Raw genomic sequence first — 18,570 nt, forward strand, 5'->3', positions numbered from 1 at the left:
GTGACTTCAGAGACTCTGAGATCAGCATGATGTACATGACTCAGGATAAAACCAGGTTGACCAGAAGAAAATAGCATGTTGGAATTAGTCAGAAGTTGAAATATGTTCCTTATTTTCGAGTCTGCACTGTGACGAGCCAGCCGCCACGAGTCGAACAGTTCCTGACAAGGGGAGTGGGAATGAAAAAAGGCACTCACACATATGCTAATGCGGCCGGTCTTCAGTGGTCCTGAAGCACCAGGTTTATTTTCTCTGCTGAATTTATACCTTTTGAGTACGTGCAAGCTCACAATCACAAAAATGCATTACATCATTAACAGTTGATTTTTTAACTTTTTCACAGAAACTTTACTTAATCACTGAAACTCCCCAAAACGATTGTCCCATGACAGAATCCATCAATTATCCTGATTAGCATCACTATGTCTTGAAACTGGTTGTTCCCACTTCATACCTTAGCAGTTCGTAAGCACCCTCCAGGTGCAGGCAAAGACAATGCCTCAGGAGCACAAACCGGTTATGCATTAGCAGAGCCATTAAGGCTTGCAATTAGCTTTAACCATGGCTCCCCACATCTCCCCCTTTTTTATTTATTGAGAGCAATTTCCATCCAGCCGGAATGGCGAGGAGACGGCGCCTGACTTAGGTGCCCCGGGAAGCCAACTTCAGAAGATTTTTCACTTAAGGGCCTAAACGTGGCCCTTCTGAAGTGGTGCCCAAGTACTTGCCCGTCTTTGGCTGACCCGTCCCTCGGAATGCTCAGGGGAGGAACTGCTAAGGCTTTGTCTTGAGCTTTAGATGATGAATATCAGTACGCATGTCTAACATGCCATTAACAAAACACTTAACAAGGAGTGGGAACAGACACAGAGCCAAGCAAATACAAATACCCAAAGTGAGAAATAATGTAATCGAATGGGTAATTGTAGGCAAAGAAGGAAAAGCATTCTTCAAAACAGTAACAAAATTAGAGGCAGCCTGAGCAGCATCGGATTTCAAAGGCTCAGCTTCTCTCAAACTCTGAATCTCATCATGAAGTCTAAACATATCCAGAGATAAATTAGCGTTATGCCAAATACCCTGAAGATGCAGACGAACTCGATTCCAATCATACTGACTATTATTATATTCTTTGGAGGTAACACAAATCCAATGATATTCTGGATGACACTCTAGATGAGATTTGACCTTCATACCCTGAATAACATCCCCCATATACTGAACGGTATCATAAAGGGCATTCACCTTTTGCTCCAATTTCTCATCAATAGCCTCTTGGGTTCCCAAGGCTAAAGAAACATTCTTAGAAAGGGTATTTACATACTGAGCATTTTGGATGGTTTGGGAAAGAGCAACAGCCGCTGTAGCTGCAGTGGCAATTATTGTAACCAAAGCCATAATTCCTGCAATTAGAAGTCCAATAAACCGTTTTTGTCTACTCAAGGCATACTCAATTTTTTTAAAAATCTGTAAACTTCTTTCAGCATACCAGGGTCCAGAAATGTTAACAGGAAGCATTACAAACGAGGGCTGCTTTAAAATCATAACTTGGGTTCCCGAGGGTACCCAGGAAACACAATTAGTCAGAATACAATTATTACAAGACACATTGAATTGACCTCCCACAAAATGTACACTAATATTTCCCATCAATAAAGCATAAGGGGAGGGAACACAAGCAGATATATTAACAGATTTAGTAACAGTATCCCAACTTTCAGTTCCATCTTCCAAAATCTTCATAGGCAGGGAGAGCCAGGTTTCAACTTTATCCATTGCTCCCAAAAGTCTCCATAATGAATTTTGCTGATACTGCGTATCAGAAGTCCATAGTCCAGAAATCAATTCACGGGTCCGTCCGGACCGGTTGTTTCTCGACCAGTCAATGATATATCTGCCTGTTCCAGGGATGTCATAACGAACAGGATCACTGCCAGGGCAAGCTCTCCATGGAACAGTCTCAACATTTAATTTTAACTGTTTAGCACAAGATGGACGTGATGGAGGGATGGGCAGTTTTACTTTGCGTCCCCCGGACCAGTCGCCTAGCATGTTAAGACGAACAGTCCATCCAATTAAAGAATCCTCAATATGCATAGTGACAGGGGAACTACGCAAACACCCAGTCATGGAGCTATTTTTTGCAATACAAATAGGCAATCCCAGACCTATGCCATTGTAAGTGAAATTTTTTTCCAAATGCTGTCTCATATGTCCATTAGAAGGCAATCCTAAGGCATGAGTATCATTGACATATACTGGAATTTCCGGACCTTCCCAGATAGCAGGATGAAGAATAGGTGGATCGGGCACATAGGCCCAATACGTCTGGTCAGGTTCCGCTGTCACTTGGCAAAGCATCAGCAACATCATCAATGGGCTGAGGGTCCACATGTCGCACCAATCTTTCTGGCAGCCACCGAGGGCCTTCTGCATCCTGTGGAAAAACACAAACATGTCCTCGGCCCCATACGAGGACTGGGTCTGGGCCATGCCAGGAGCCCATAAGTGGGTCTTTCCATTTAACCAAAGCCTGAGGGGCTGTAGAAGGATGCCAAAAGCGCTCTGCAGCACTCTTACCATGGGCATCCAAAGTCAAAAAATTTTGAATAAAGAGAGAATGAGACAAATAATTATGAGGTGTCAGGGGGTATAGCTCCCCCTTTTTTATTTTTTGTAAAGTGAGTTTTAATGTTCCATGAGTACGTTCCACAATCCCTTGTCCTTGGGGATTGTAAGGAATGCCAGTAACATGATCAATCGAAAATTGCTGGCAAAATAGAGCAAATTTTTTGCTGGTATAACATGTTCCATTGTCTGTTTTAAGTTTTTTAGGAGTTCCAATCATGGCAAATGCAGCAAGGCAATGTCTAATTACATGCGATGTGGCTTCTCCTGCTTGGACGGAAGCCGCAACATATCCAGAGAACGTATCGATGGAGACATGAACATATTTTAACTTTCCAAATTTAGGTATATGAGTTACATCCATTTGCCATAGATCATTAGGACGTAAGCCTCGGGGGTTAACTCCATAATGAGGCACAGGCAGAAGATGTGAACAATCTGGACACTGTTTTACTATTTGACGTGCTGCTTCTCTGGTTATTTTATACTGCAATCTTAGGCTCTGACTATTTAGATGGTGGAGGCTATGAGCCTTTTGTGCTTTCTCTACTCGAGTTAAGGCAACAAGCTGAGTAGCAGAGTCTGCAATTTGATTTCCTGAGGCCAAAGGGCCAGGAAGATTAGAATGAGCTCTAATATGGCCAATGTAAAATTTTTCACAGCGCAGCTGAATGGCCTGCTGTATCTGAAGAAATAGATCCTGAATAACAGGATTGCTGGTACTAATAAAGGGTACTGTTTCTAAATTTTGGATAGCACGAACTACATAATGGCTGTCAGAAAATAAATTAAATGACTGGGAAGCAAAGTCAAGCAATACCATATGAACTGCTCGAAGCTCAACTATTTGAGCTGAGGCTGGAGGTGTCTGCACTCTTTTGATGACCTTATCATTGAGTGCATAGACAGCTACACCATTACTAGATCCATCAGTAAAAATATTAAGTACAGCAGGAAGAGGAGCATGTGACACAACCGAAGGAAAAATAGGAGCATGATGCTGAAAAAATTGAAGCAGTTTATGCTTGGGATAATGATTGTCCAATGTTCCTGTAAAACCAGCCAATGCAACAGGAAAGCTATCAGTAAACTGCATCAAACCTTGAATTTGGATTTTTGTAAAGGGAACAACAATAGAATCTGGCTCTTTTTTATAATATTTTTTAGCTTTTAAGCGACTTTCTTGAATTAAACTAGTCACAAATTTATAATAAGGAGTAAGATTTTTCTGAGCAGTCACAGGAAGATGTATCCATCTAAGTGGCCCTTGTTGCCACAAAACTGCGGTGGGTGTATGCTTAGTACTTAATACATACACATCCAAAGATTTATCATAATCAAGGAAGGAAACATGTTGTTCCTGAATAGCTTTCTCTACTTTAAGGAGCGCTTTTCGTGCAGGCTCAGTAAGAGACCTGGGAGAGGTTGGATCAGAATCCCCTTTTAAAATTTTAAACAATGGTTTAAGATCTCCAGTAGTTAGTCCCAAAGAAGGACGCAGCCAATTAATATCTCCCAACAGCTTTTGAAAATCATTAAGAGACTTAAGATGATCTTTTTTGAGTTTTATCTTTTGAGGGGAAAAATGTTGAGCAAATAACTGAAATCCCAAGTAAGAGTAAGGCTCACTTTTTTGTATTTTTTCAGGTGCAATAATAAGACCTGAAGCCAGAAGGTTTTTTTTCATATTTATAAAGCAGGCTAATAACATTTCTTTTTTCTTACAAGCCAACAAGATGTCATCCATATAATGAATGATATACACAGAAGGAAATTGTTGTCTGGTGTTATCAATTGCTTCACTAACAAACTTCTGACACAAGGTAGGGCTGTTTGCCATACCCTGGGGAAGAACCCGCCACTGATATCTCCTCATTGGCTCTTGAAAATTTGGACTAGGGACACTAAAAGCAAATCTCTTGCAATCTTGCGGATGAAGGGGAATAGTATAAAAACAATCCTTTAAATCCAAGACTATTTTATAAGTGTCTTTTGGTATGGCAGAGGGATGAGGTAATCCTGGTTGCAAAGCCCCCATAACTTCCATAGTTTCATTCACTTTTTTTAAATCCTGCAACAATCTCCATTTCCCTGATTTTTTTTTAATTACAAAAATGGGTGAATTCCAAGGAGAGGTTGATTCAGTTATGTTGCCTTGTTCAAGCTGCTCCTGTACTAGCGCTTGAGCGGCCAAGATTTTTTTTTTAGTAAGGGGCCATTGATCTATCCACACAGGCGTATCAGATTTCCAAGTTATTGCCTCTGTTGTTTTTTGGTGGAGTACAGGTAAATCTATGACCCCTGGGGAAAATACCCCAAACCTGTCCTCTGTAAATTGGGATTGGGCGATATAGGTTCCTGACGTCCTTGTCCTGCGCTCCCTAAGCCTTTCCCGGGAAGAAGCCCCTGATCAAACATCTGCTGAGTAACTTGAACACTCGGGCTGTAAAGATAAACTCCCATATTGCTCATAATATCACGTCCCCACAAATTTACCGGCAAACCGGGAATAATATAAGGCTGAAATGTTCCTTGATGACCATCATCATCCTGCCATGATAACAAATTACTACTTTGCTGTGGGGCGTGAGACTGACCGATACCTTGTAGGCTTGTACTCGTACTTTGCATCGGCCAATTAGATGGCCAATGTTGCGCAGATATGCAAGACACATCGGCTCCAGTATCTAAAAGCCCTTGAAAATCTTTCCCAGCAATCTTAAGCTGTAAAACAGGTCGATCTTTTTTTATCTCTTGAACCCAATATACATCCGAGGAACCAAAGCCTCGATCTCCTCGTTTTTGGTTTTGTTTATTTTTTTCTATTTTTATCCTAGGCAAAATTATTAATTGAGCAATCCGAGTTCCAGAGGGAATATTGGAAATAGTCAGGGGTGAATGAACCATAATCTTAATTTCTCCGGTAAAATCCTCATCGATAACTCCCGGGGAAACTTGAATTCCCTTCATGGTTGTGCTACTTTTCCCTAATAGAAGCCCAACGGTTTTTGGCGGCAGCGGCCCAAAAACCCCTGTGGGTAGGGCTTGCATTTTCATTTTAGGAGTTAATACGATGTCGGCGGTGGAACACAAGTCCAATCCTGCGCTGCCTGAGGTGGCCCGGAATAAATCTGTGATGTATTTCTTTTCTGAGGTTCGTTCCCTTTTTGCTCGGGAACCTGTAGAGCCCCATAACATTGCTGATTCGGGGCCTGGGGCTGGCCCCTCACCCAGTTTCCCTGAATCAGTTTTCCATCTTTATCTGTCCTAGATTTACACTCATTAGCCCAATGTTTCCCTCTTTTGCATTTAGGGCAGACATCTGGAGGTTTTTTAGCAGGAGCAGCTGTATTTTCAGTTTCTCCCTTGTCTGGGCATTGGGCTGTTCGATGTCCCCTTTTCCCGCAACTAAAACATGCTCCAGTACGATTTCCTGTATGAAGTCTTGCCTGTTGATTTAGCACTTCCCTCATAGGCTTTCCCTGAAGAGCAGCTGCTATCGCTATTCCCTGGGTAAAAGAGGGCCCCACATCAGTACACAGGCGAAGGTATTCAGATAAATCTCCTTTTTTTCTAATTGGCCTGATAACGGCTTGACATGCCGAATTGGCATTTTCATAGGCAAGCTGCGTTATAAAGGACTGGGTAGCCATTGACGCCCCAAAAATCCGTCCAGCCGCAGTGGTAAGGCGGGACACAAAATCTTGGAAGGGCTTGTCAGGTCTCTGTCTTATCTGAGATACATGCTCCTCTTTACGGGAAGTGTCTGGCAGCTTACGCCAGGCTTTTTTTGCAGCGGAAGAAGTCTGAGCATAAGCTCCCACTGCAAAGCCCATTTGGTTTTTTATTTCAGTATAAATGCCTTCACCGGCCAACATCTCAAAAGTGATGGGAACTCGCCTTAAATTGTTTTGATGAGCTTTCTTTTTGTAGTTTTTATAAAACTCAGATCTCCATAAGAGATAATCGCCTCCCGAAAGGCAAGCATGAGCAAGAAGCTTCCAATCCTCTGGAGGGATGGCTTCAATAGCCAGAATATCCAAAATTGCCAGGGTGAAAGGGGCAATAGGTCCATACTGCACACAAGCCTCTTTCAATTTTTTTATCTGCTTCCACTGGAAAGGCGTCCAATCCCTAACCCTACGCCCTGCCTGATCATACCTTTCAATAATAGGATATACACCAAACTGCTCTGTAGATTCCCCTTGCTTGTGGGCTTGTTCACAAGCCATTTGGAGCGGCGATTTTACATCAAAGGAATCAGATCCCGGTTTAACATAACCCGGTGGAGGCTGTGTGGGCATATCCCAGACAGGAGGCTGTAATGGAGGGTCCCTCATTTCAGTCTCATCGGGGGGCGGTGCTGAAGGATCAAATGGAGGATCCCTTCCCCCCGGATTTTAGGGATCTCTACAAGAGACTTGTGAGCCTCGAGGACCGTTTCCCTCATTTTTTGAAACCTTTAGTTTTATTAATTGTCCCTGAATCTTTTTAATCTGTTCTGACAGTGTAAGAAGAGCATCAGATGTCGGTCCCTCTTCTTGGGCCATAGCCACAACAGGGGGATATTTCTCCCTATCATACTTGGCAGCCTCATCCTCTAATTTTTCCTGATCTTTAGGGCTCAAATCTTCCCATATGTCGTCTGGAAACTCTTGAGCAACCGGCTCTTTGTTAACCTTAAGAACTCCTTCTAAAAACTTTGCGCCTCCTCCCTCCTCATCGCCGGCTTGTTTCACTTTCTCTAATTTACATTTCTCATTTTTAAGGTTTATACAGTCCCGGATCAAAGTCCACAGTCCAAATGTTTCAATCGGAACCTGCTGAGGCCCGTGGACAGTGTAAAAATCCTTTAATTGTTCTCCCACTTTCTGCCAGATTTCCAAGCTGACTGTTCCTTCCTCAGGAAACCACGGACAGACTTCTTTTATAAAGTCTATGAATTTATCTAACTGCTCTCGGCTTACACGACTACCGCGAGCGGCAAGCAACTTCCTAAGTCCTCTAACATACAGGTCCTTGCTGGTTGCGAGACCCATCCCTTTTTCCTGACTCGGTCCTTTTTTCACACAGAAATCACCCAGGTGCCCGTCTGGCCGTGTCCCTTGCGGGGCTAAATCTGTCTTAGCTAGAGGCGCTCCGGTATAATTCCCCGGACAGGTAGGTTGTAAAGCCCAGTCGCCGTTATGCCGTATGACAGAACCGGAACCGCAGATTGGGGCCCAATCAAGCTCCGTAACACAAAGTCGTGGAGCTATCACTCACTCACACACTCATTCGACCGAGGGGACAGTGCCGTACTCACCACGCATCTACTGATAAGCTCCAATGAGCCGGGCCCTTCCCACGCGGTGTTCCTCACTATTACCCCTATATTCAGGTCCCTGTTCGGGCGCCACTTGTGACGAGCCAGCCGCCACGAGTCGAACAGTTCCTGACAAGGGGAGTGGGAATGAAAAAAGGCACTCACACATATGCTAATGCGGCCGGTCTTCAGTGGTCCTGAAGCACCAGGTTTATTTTCTCTGCTGAATTTATACCTTTTGAGTACGTGCAAGCTCACAATCACAAAAATGCATTACATCATTAACAGTTGATTTTTTAACTTTTTCACAGAAACTTTACTTAATCACTGAAACTCCCCAAAACGATTGTCCCATGACAGAATCCATCAATTATCCTGATTAGCATCACTATGTCTTGAAACTGGTTGTTCCCACTTCATACCTTAGCAGTTCGTAAGCACCCTCCAGGTGCAGGCAAAGACAATGCCTCAGGAGCACAAACCGGTTATGCATTAGCAGAGCCATTAAGGCTTGCAATTAGCTTTAACCATGGCTCCCCACACTGCACCTAATCTGGCAGAGGATTTAAACTTGACATAGTGGCAAACAGAGAACTCCTGAATATTTTAGATCTGGGGCAGAGTTTATGAGAAGTGGTGATTAAAGGTGATTATTGCAATGAGAAGTTGGAAGGGCAAGGTTAGACTGGCAAATGTTATTGTATAACTGAGCTACAGAAGGGGGAGGGCCTGGACCAGGTATTAAAAGTAAAAATGAAAAGACATGATTTCATGACATTTGAGGGAAAGGAAAAACATTTCATAATTTCAACTGATAGTGGAGGAGTGCTGTGGTGAAAGAAGAGATTTAGTCAAAGATAATTGCTAGGTTTGAGCATAAGTAACATAAAAATAGTGGAGAGACTGATATACCGGGAAGCCGAAAGGAGATCTCTATTGACAGGATTTTACCCAGGAAGGAACAGAGTTTGACTTTCATTATAGGCCTGTTGCATTTGATGTGGTAGGAGGCATTCCAGGAGAAATATTAAATGAATACAATAATGAGAAAAATTATGATCTCTCAGAGGAATGGGATATTGAAGGGAAAGACAAGAGGATCAATATTGAGCATCTGGATACTCACATAAAGAAAGGGGAGAGGAGGACCTATTTATGGGGAGAAAGAAACCAGAAGAGCCAAGGAGGAAAGTTCAGGAAAGAAATATCAAACATGACTTGCTCTCAAATATTGAACATCTGTCCTACAGAAAGCAGTATACTTTAGTTCTGATGTGGTCCCCACCCTCCTGGTGCTTACAATCCAGTAAGAGAAAAAGGAGGCAAAGCACTGAGGTACAAACAGGGTGCTGAGGGACCATAGAAAGGCTTTCATCTAAGCAATTAGATGAAAGAAAGCAGGCAGGAATTGGGCAGGAAAAATTGCACCAGGACTTGAAGGATAGTTAGGGTTTTAACAGTGTCATATGTAACAGAGAAAATCATCGCTGGTAGTTCTGGCAAAAAGTGGTGGGGGTTGGGAATGGGAGTTCACTTGTGAACTCAATACCCTAGTGAGGACATGAGGCAGACTGCTCCGAGCGAATGATGATGTTAGAGAAGAAACCATCTGGACAATCAGAGGCCTGGTCATGTTAGGAAGGAATGAAATTAATATCAACGAGAGACTTAAGGTCAACAGCTTGTGGGAGGGTGTAACTGGATGAAGGTAAGAGCTGATCAGCTAGAGAGGGAGGTGGGTTTAGGCAGGAATGTGGTGAGGTGGATGAGTTGAGGGTTGAATTTAGAGGAGAAAAAGGCATGTCATCCTTTTTGGGGAAAAAAGGATGTGAAATTGGGCAGATGAGTTATTAGTGTTGCTTTTTTAATGCCTATGGCAGGGCCTGACTTTCCCATATAAGTAGGAGGAAAGCTTGTCATCTTGAGGTCCAGAGCATGAGGAGGCCAGGGTATGTTTTGAGGTTCTGATGGTGGAGAAGAGCTGCTTGAAGCATTATTGGAGGTGGCTTAGAAAAAAAGTTTTCCTGGAAAGTGGCAGTGGAAATAACCAAAGAAAATGTTCTTCAAGAATCAGGTCTTCAGTTGGAGAAATAATAAAACATTCTACCAACAAGTACTGGCAAACAAAAGAAAGACCGCTTTCTATCAACCTGTTGCAGAAGCCACTCCTGTAGATGTCTAGGAAGAGAAATAGTAAACCAGTAATCGCCATGAATAACCAAGGCAACAAGATAGCTCAGAAAGAAAGTGAAAAATCTCCAGAGAAGGCACTTAAAGATACAGAAATATGTGACTTCAATGACAGAGAATTCAAGATTGCAGTTCTGAAAAAACTCAACGAGATACAAGAAAACACAGATAGGCAGTTAAAGGAACTCAGAAACTCAATCAAAGAACAGCATGAGCATTTTACGAAAGAGATTGAAATCTTAAAAAAGAACCAAATAGAATTTCTGGAGATTAAGAACTCAATAGAAGAAATTAAGAATGAAATAACCAGCTTAGGTAGTAGAGTTGACCAGATGGAGCAAAGAATCAGTGACATCGAAGATAGAAACCTGGAAATGACACAAATAGAAGAAGAAAGAGACTTGAGACTTAAAAGAAATGAAAGAACTCTACAAGAACTTTCTGACTCCATCAGAAAGAGCAATATAAGAATAATGGGCATACCAGAAGGAGAAGAAAGAGAGAAGGGAACAGAGAATATATTCAAACAAATTGTCGATGAGAACTTCCCAAATTTGTGGATAGAACTGGACCCTCGAATCCAAGAAGCAAATAGAACACCTAGTTACCTCAATCCCAACAGACCTTCTCCAAGGCACATTGTATTGAAGCTGTCTAAAATCAATGACAAAGAAAGAATCCTCAAGGCAGCCAGGGAAAAGAAGACGGTAACTTACAAAGGAAAGCCCATTAGATTATCATCAGATTTTTCAGCAGAAACTCTACAAGCCAGGAGGGAGTGGAACCAAATATTCAAACTATTGAAAGAGAGAAACCATGAGCCAAGAATAATATATCCAGCAAAGATATCCTTTAGATATGAAGGAGGAATAAAGACCTTTCCAGACATACAGAAGCTGAGGGAATTTTCTAATACACGACCTGCACTACAAGAAATACTAAAGGAGGCTATTCGACCACCATCAACAGGGACAATTTGTGGCAACCAAAACTCAAAAAGGGGGAGAGTAAAGGCCTGAACCGGAATATGGGAATGGAGAAAGTAAGCGTGCTGAAGAAAATGGAATACTCTAAATATCAAACTTTCTTTTACATAAACTTAAGGGTAACCACTCAAAATAAATCCAGAATTGAAATATATACTGAAATAAAAGAAGAAACAGAGGGAAACATCATAGAATACCACCACACAGAAATAATAGACAACAACAAAAAGGCAAAGAAACAAGGGAGAGACAACCTTACCAGAAAACTAAGGATAGAATGACAGGAAATCCTCACATATCAATAATCACCCTAAATGTAAATGGACTGAACTCACCAATAAAAAGGCACAGAGTAGCAGATTGGATCAAAAAACTAAACCCAACCATATGCTGTCTCCAAGAGACACTCTCAGCTACAAGGACAAGCATAGACTCAAAGTGAAAGGGTGGAAATTGGCACTCCAAGCAAATGGTACCCAGAGAAAATCAGGTGTAGCCATAATGATATCAGATGAAACAGACTTCAAGGTGAAAAGATAACAAGAGACAAAGATGGACATTTCATAATGGTGAAGGAGACAGTACAACAAGAAGACATAACAGTCATCAATATTTATGCCCCCAATCAGGGAGCACCGAAATACACCAAGCAACTACTAACAGAACTAAAGGGAGAAATTGACCAAAACACAATTATACTAGGGGACTTAAATACATCATTGACAGCTATGGATAGATCATCCAAACAGAAAATAAATAACGAAATAGTAGCCCTAAATGATACATTAGATGAAATGGACATAATTGACATTTATAGAGCACTTCATCCTAAAACATCAGACTATACATTCTTTTCTAGTGTACATGGAACATTCTCAAGGATAGACCATATATTGGGACATAAAATCAGTCTCAACAAATTTAAGAAGATTGAAATCATACCATGCATATTCTCTGATCACAAGGCTTTGAAATTGGATATCAACTGTAAAAAGAAAGCGGGAAAAAACACAAATACATGGAGACTAAACAACATACTTTTAAAGAAGGACTGGGTCAAAGAAGAAATTTGAGGAGAGATCAAAAGATACATAGAAACAAATGACAATGAAAATACATCCTACCAAAATTTTTGGGATGCAGCGAAAGCAGTTTTAAGAGGGAAATTTATCTCATTACAGGCCTATCTCAAGAAACAAGAAAACTCCCAAATAAATAACCTCATGTTACACCTTAAAGAACTAGAAAAAGAAGAACAAGTAAAACCCAAGGTCAGCAGAAGAAAGGAAATAACAAAAATTAGAGCAGAACTAAATGAAATAGAGAACAAAAAGACAATAGAAAAAATTAATATGACAAAGAGCTGGTTCTTTGAAAAGATTAACAAAATTGACAAACCCTTGGCTAGACTTACTAAGATAAAAAGAGAGAAGACACTGATTAACAAAATCAGAAACGTAAAAGGGGAAGTTATCACGGACACCACAGAAATACAAAGGATCATCCAAGAATACTATGAAGGACTATATGCCACCAAATTCGACAACCTAGAAGAAATGGACAAGTTCTTAGAAACATATAGCCTTCCTTGGCTCAACCATGAAGAACTGGAAAATCTAAACAGACCGATCACCAGTAACGAAATTGAATCAGTCATCCAAAACCTTCCCAAAAACAAAAGTCCGGGACCAGATGGCTTCACTAGTGAATTCTACCAAACCTTCAAAGAGGATCTAATACCAATTCTGCACAAACTCTTCCAAAAAATTGAAGAAGAGACAGTACTCCCTAACTCAATCTATGAGGCCAACATTACCCTGATACCAAAACCTGGTAAGGACAGCACAAAAAAAGAAAACTATAGACCAATATCTCTAATGAATACCGATGCAAAAATCCTAAATAAAATTCTAGCCAATCGAATACAACAATGCATTAAAAAGATTATTCATCACGACCAAGTGGGGTTCATCCCCGGGGCACAAGGATGGTTCAACATACGCAAATCCATCAATGTGATACATCACATAAACAAAATAAAGGACAAAAATCATATGATTATATCAATTGATGCAGAAAAAGCATTTGACAAGATACAACATCCATTTATGATTAAAACACTTAGTAAAATGGGTATAGAAGGAAAATACCTTAACATAATAAAGGCCATATATGACAAGCCCTCTGCTAATCTCATAATTAATGGAGAAAAACTGAAGCCTTTTGCTCTACGTTCAGGAACACGACAGGGATGTCCCCTATCACCTCTGCTTTTCAACATAGTATTGGAAGTCCTTGCCAGAGCAATCAGGCAAGAGAAAGAAATAAAAGGCATCCAAATTGGAAATGAAGAAGTTAAATTATCACTCTTTGCAGATGACATGATGCTATATATAGAAAACCCTAAAGACTCCACCAAAAAGCTATTAGAAACAATCAACGAATACAGTAAAGTTGCCGGCTACAAAATCAACGCACAAAAGTCCATTGCCTTCCTATATACTAACAATGAAATCTCAGAAAAAGAAATACAAAAACAATTCCTTTTGCAATTGCAGCAAAAAGAATAAAATACCTAGGAATAAACTTAACCAAGAATGTGAAAGACCTATATGCTGAAAACTATAAGACATTTTTGAAAGAAATTGAAGAAGACACAAAGAAATGGAAAGACATTCCGTGCTCATGGATTGGAAGAATCAACATAGTTAAAATGGCCATATTACCCAAAGCAATATACAGATTCAATGCAATCCCCATCAAAATCCCAATGGCATATTTTAAAGAAATAGAACAAAAAATCATCAGATTTGTGGAACCACAAAAGACCCCGAATAGCCAAAGCAATCTTAAGGAAAAAGAACAATAATGGAGGTATCACACTTCCTGACTTTGGCTTGTACTACAGGGCTACAATAATCAAAACAGCATGGTATTGGCAGAAAAACAGACACATAGACCAATGGAATAGAATTGAGAACCCAGAAATAAAACCACATAAATATGGACAGATAATTTTTGACAAAGAAGCTAAAAACATACAATGGAGCAAAGACAGCCTCTTCAATAAATGGTGCTGGGAGAATTGGATAGCCACGTGCAAAAGAATGAAACTGGACTGCTATTTGTCACCATGTACCAAAGTTAATTCAAAATGGATCAAAGACTTAAGCATAAGACCTGACACAATAAACTGCATAGAAGAAAACTTAGGTACTAAACTTATGGACCTTGGGTTCAAAGAGCATTTTATGAACTTGACTCCAAAGGCAATGGAAGTAAAAGCTAAAATAAACGAATGGGACTATATGAAACTTAAAAGCTTCTGCACAGCAAAAGAAACCATTGACAAAATAAAGAGGCCACCAACTGAATGGGAGAAGATTTTTGCAAACAGTGCCTCCGATAAGGGGCTAGTATCCAGAATATACAAGGAACTCATGCAACTCAACAACAAAAAAACAAACAACCCAATTGAAAAATGGGCAGAGGACTTGAAGAGACATTTCTCCAAAGAGGACATACAAATGGCAAATAGACATATGAAAAAATGCTCAACATCACTAATCATCAGAGAAATGCAAATCAAAACCACAATGAGATATCACCTCACCCCAGTCAGAATGGCTATCATCACATCAACAAGACAAATAATAACAAATGTTGGAGAGGCTGTGGAGAAAAAGGAACCCTCATACACTGTTGGTGGGAATGCAGACTGGTACAGCCGTTATGGAAGGCAGTGTGGCGGTTTCTCAAAGAATTACGAATAGAATTGCCATATGACCCAGCAATCCCTCTTCTGGGTATCTACCCAAAAAATCTGAAAACATTTAGAGATAAAGACACGTGTGCTCCAATGTTCATTGCAGCTTTGTTTACGGTGGCCAAGACATGGAAACAACCAAAATGTCCTTTGATAGATGAATGGATAAAGAAGTTGTGGTATATATACACAATGGAATACTATTCGGCAGTAAGAAAAGATGATATAGGAGCATTTGTGACAACATGGATGAATCTTGAGAGAGTAATGCTGAGCAAAACAAGTCAGACAGAAAAAGCAGAGAACCATGTGATTTCACTGATATGTGGTATATAAACCAAAAACAAGAAAAGAACAAGACAAACAAATGAGAAACAGAAACTCATAGACACAGACAATAGTTTAGTGGTTACCAGAGGGTAAGGGGGGTGGGGGGTGGGGGGTGGGAGATGAGGTTAAGGGGGATCGAATATATGGTGATGGAAGGAGAACTGACTCTGGGTGATGAACACACAATGGGATTTATAGATGATGTAATACAGAATTGTACACCTGAAATCTGTGTAATTTTACTAACAATTGTCACCCCAATAAATTTAATAAAATAAAATTAAAAAAAAAAAAGAATCAGGTCTTTTTGTCTTGGCATTTTCCCTAGCAGTACTCAGACGCGAGGGAGGGAGGAGTAGAGACAGCAGGTAGTGGGGGTTGATCAGGGGTTGGGGTGGGACAGTAAATGAAGATAATCAGAGAGCATGGGAGCATTGGCGGGGGACTTGGCAGTGGAGAGAAGGCTGTGGTCATGAGGTTGCTGACGAGGTTAGCAGTACTGGCCTAATGGGACTGCCTCAGCGGCCGTGTGAGTTCACTGAAGATGAGCAGCTGACTCATATGGATGGGTGGGGAGTGGAGGATAGGAAAGGTGAAGAGGTTATGGAAAATAGAGCAAAACTGGACCCATTTGTTGGATGATTCAAAAATCTGCTGCCCAAACCCTTAAGATCGAATGCTCTGCCTTTTCTCATGTTGCTAACTGGGGAGAACATTGTCAGGACCATGGTACACAGCTGAGGGAGGAGGCGGTCTTTTCTCTTGTTTCGTTTCTTCCTTTTTATTAGTTTTCTTGTCAGTATTTAATTGCCACCTTTATTTCCTTTGAGAGTTAAGACATCTGCTTTCCCACTTGAGAAGTACAGTGCAGGGAAAAGACAAAAAAAAAAGATAAATACATTTTGCTCCCCCATGAGTCAGTTTCTTTCTTCTCCCCCTTTCCCCCACTCCTTTTAATTATTCACCTCCAACCTTTTTCTTTATTCACTTGTCCTCTCATCTCAGTGTTCATGTCACATTGTTATTCTTAAATCCTAGCCATGGGAGGGGAGAGTGTGTAGTCTAAGACCTAAAATCTGGAGGTTACTGATTTATACTGCACCTATGTAAAGCAGAGCTCAGCAGTGATTCCTCTGGCCTCTTCAATGCCACTCCTGGGTGTTACACCAGAGGTAAGCACAAGGACATAAAATTATTCCATTCGCCTCTCTGGCTTTCTCTCTTTTCCCCTCCCACGAAAGACCTTTGAGCACAATCATTCATAAATTAAAGTGTGTTGGTAATTATGCTTAGACACCAGAAGCAGTTCTTGCAAACAGCACATATATTAGACTTCAGAAAGCATTTCTATTCCTAGCTCTTTTACACTAACTCACCAATGGGTTTCTAAAGAAGAAATGAAAGAGATTTAGAAAATAGTAAACATAAATATGTAGAAGGGTTTCTTCATGGTTTAAGCCAAATGTCCTATTTTTGCAATCTCTTTCAGGGGTATTTATGGGACTAAAAACAATTGAAGAGTAATAAAATGCAGCATTTTGTCTGGGGTAAATCAGGGTGAAGTAGAGGATGAAAACATTCCTTCCTAAAGCACTAACATATCATCTATCTATCTATCTATCTATCTATCTATCTATCTATCATCCACCTATCTATCTAATCTTCTTAGTGCTTTTCCCTTTAGGTCATTTATTCGACATTTACTTACAGAACACTATGCTAGGCATTGAAGTCACAAAGATGGATGAAACATGGTCTCTGCTCTCCAAAGCTCACAGATGACAACTATTAATTCAATTAATTCTTTGTAGAAATAAGCCACTGTAGAAGATCAAGAAAAGTGACCCTGGTGTAGCAGTATAGTGGGTAACTCATGGACAGACCTGCTGCTTTCCCCAGAGTCAGAAGGTGACATTCCTTACCTCAATCTGTTTATTGTGATCTAGGCTCTATTATTCTTGGTTCTCTTAAGAACTGGTACCAAATGGTCGGCATACCACAAGTAGGTCTATCTCCAAAGAGCAGCCTCACTTAGCTTGACCTCACAGAGATAGACTATAACCAAGAATGCCAATACAAAATACAATTATCAGGGAGACAGTCCTGCTCTCTAGTAGAATATTCTCTCCCTGAAGGAGAGACTCATGGACTACCGAAGAAAAGTCAGAAGATTGTTGGAGGATTTGGGCTCTCCATGCTCTGCAGCATTAGGTGATGGTTTCTTTCATATTTTACATCTGGATGGTGTTTTTATTTTTCTCCAAGTTTCTAGAGAATGGTATTTTCTTCCTTTCTCATACTGTTTAAAGCAGTGCTTCTCAATGTGTAGACACTTAATTAAAATGAAATTTTGTGGGACCATCCCAGATTTATTAAGTCAGAATATCTGAGGAATGGGTCCTGGAAGCAATTTTTTAAATGTTTTTTTTTGTTTGTTTGTTTGTTTTTCCAGGTAACTTTATACACACTAAAGTGTGAGAACCATTAGTTCATAAAAATAGGTGATGGAAATATTCCTTTTTTCTGAACTTGTTCTAGGAAAATGTAGGTACAGTCAGAGACAGTTATAATGTGAAGTGAAAAAATTAGAGAATTATCCAACCAATATTGGTTGCATATTCCAGCAATGTGCCCTCTTGATTCTGAAGGTGGGCTTTCATGCCTTGACCATCAGAGGAGAATGCCTCCAGGTGCTTGTGTCAAAATGTGAGCAAAGCCAAACATAAGGCAAAGTTCATGAAGAGATATCAGAGGTAACTTGGAGAGGATGCCAAATCCTATTTTGGGGGAACAAATCTCAAGTCAGGATTGGGACATAGTTGCATATCAAAATAATAGTAAAAGACACATATTTAGGCAGGAAATGGCATATGGTACAAACTATAAGAAAATATCAGCTATTAAAGCTGGCAGGGTCCGACGTAAGAAGCAAGGGAAGGTAATAAGGAACCATTATGCACAGGTAGATTATCGTGGGTATAATTCAGTTGTGTTGTAACCTCTTTTGAAGTAAGGCCTGTTGATTTCCATTTCCCAGCACCAAATGCACCACATTGCAAAAGCAAAATCCAACAAGTTGTCATCAGACTCACTGTCCTATCTTACCTATCTCTGATTTGGGACTTTCTCTCTTGTGCTCATACATGTCACTTCCAGTTTTGCCTGGCTCTCCTAATTTTAAAGCCAGGCCTGTTGCCATAGACTTTGACACCACCAATTCACAGGGAGCTGAGATTCAAGTCTCCAGTCTGTGGCATGTGACCCAGACACCATCTCCAATTTGTCACAATACTTTTTAATGAGAGAGTAATTTCTATGCAAGGCTTGCCTCTCTTGAACATTGAATCAGAAAAAACAAACACATA

The 18,570-nt window shown here is 40.6% G+C and overlaps 1 protein-coding gene across 2 annotated transcripts; it reads right to left on the reverse strand.

The window, feature by feature from the left end:
- Window positions 1-202: 202 nt before the first annotated feature.
- LOC148754809 (endogenous retrovirus group K member 25 Env polyprotein-like) lies at window positions 203-8,472 on the reverse strand. Of its 2 annotated transcripts, none has more exons than XM_088794023.1 (2): window positions 8,099-8,472; window positions 203-2,437 (listed from the first exon to the last, which is right to left on the reverse strand). In XM_088794023.1, the coding sequence occupies exon 2, from the start codon at window positions 2,434-2,436 to the stop codon at window positions 775-777; it is 1,662 nt and encodes a 553-aa protein (XP_088650149.1). In that variant the 5' UTR covers window position 2,437; window positions 8,099-8,472; the 3' UTR covers window positions 203-774. The 2 variants fall into 2 exon arrangements, with proteins under 2 accessions (XP_088650149.1, XP_088650148.1); XM_088794022.1 differs by having other exon boundaries at window positions 7,934-8,472.
- Window positions 8,473-18,570: the final 10,098 nt, after the last annotated feature.

The sequence above is a fragment of the Rhinolophus sinicus genome, chromosome 17 (genome assembly GCF_057876585.1).
Source record: "Rhinolophus sinicus isolate RSI-liver-muscle chromosome 17, RSI-T2T, whole genome shotgun sequence".
Classification (NCBI taxonomy): domain Eukaryota; kingdom Metazoa; phylum Chordata; class Mammalia; order Chiroptera; family Rhinolophidae; genus Rhinolophus; species Rhinolophus sinicus.

Bases quoted from the DNA above. Each gene is read 5' to 3' on its own strand.
- LOC148754809 (XM_088794023.1), bottom strand. From the start codon at position 2,436: ATGCAGAAGGCCCTCGGTGGCTGCCAGAAAGATTGGTGCGACATGTGG.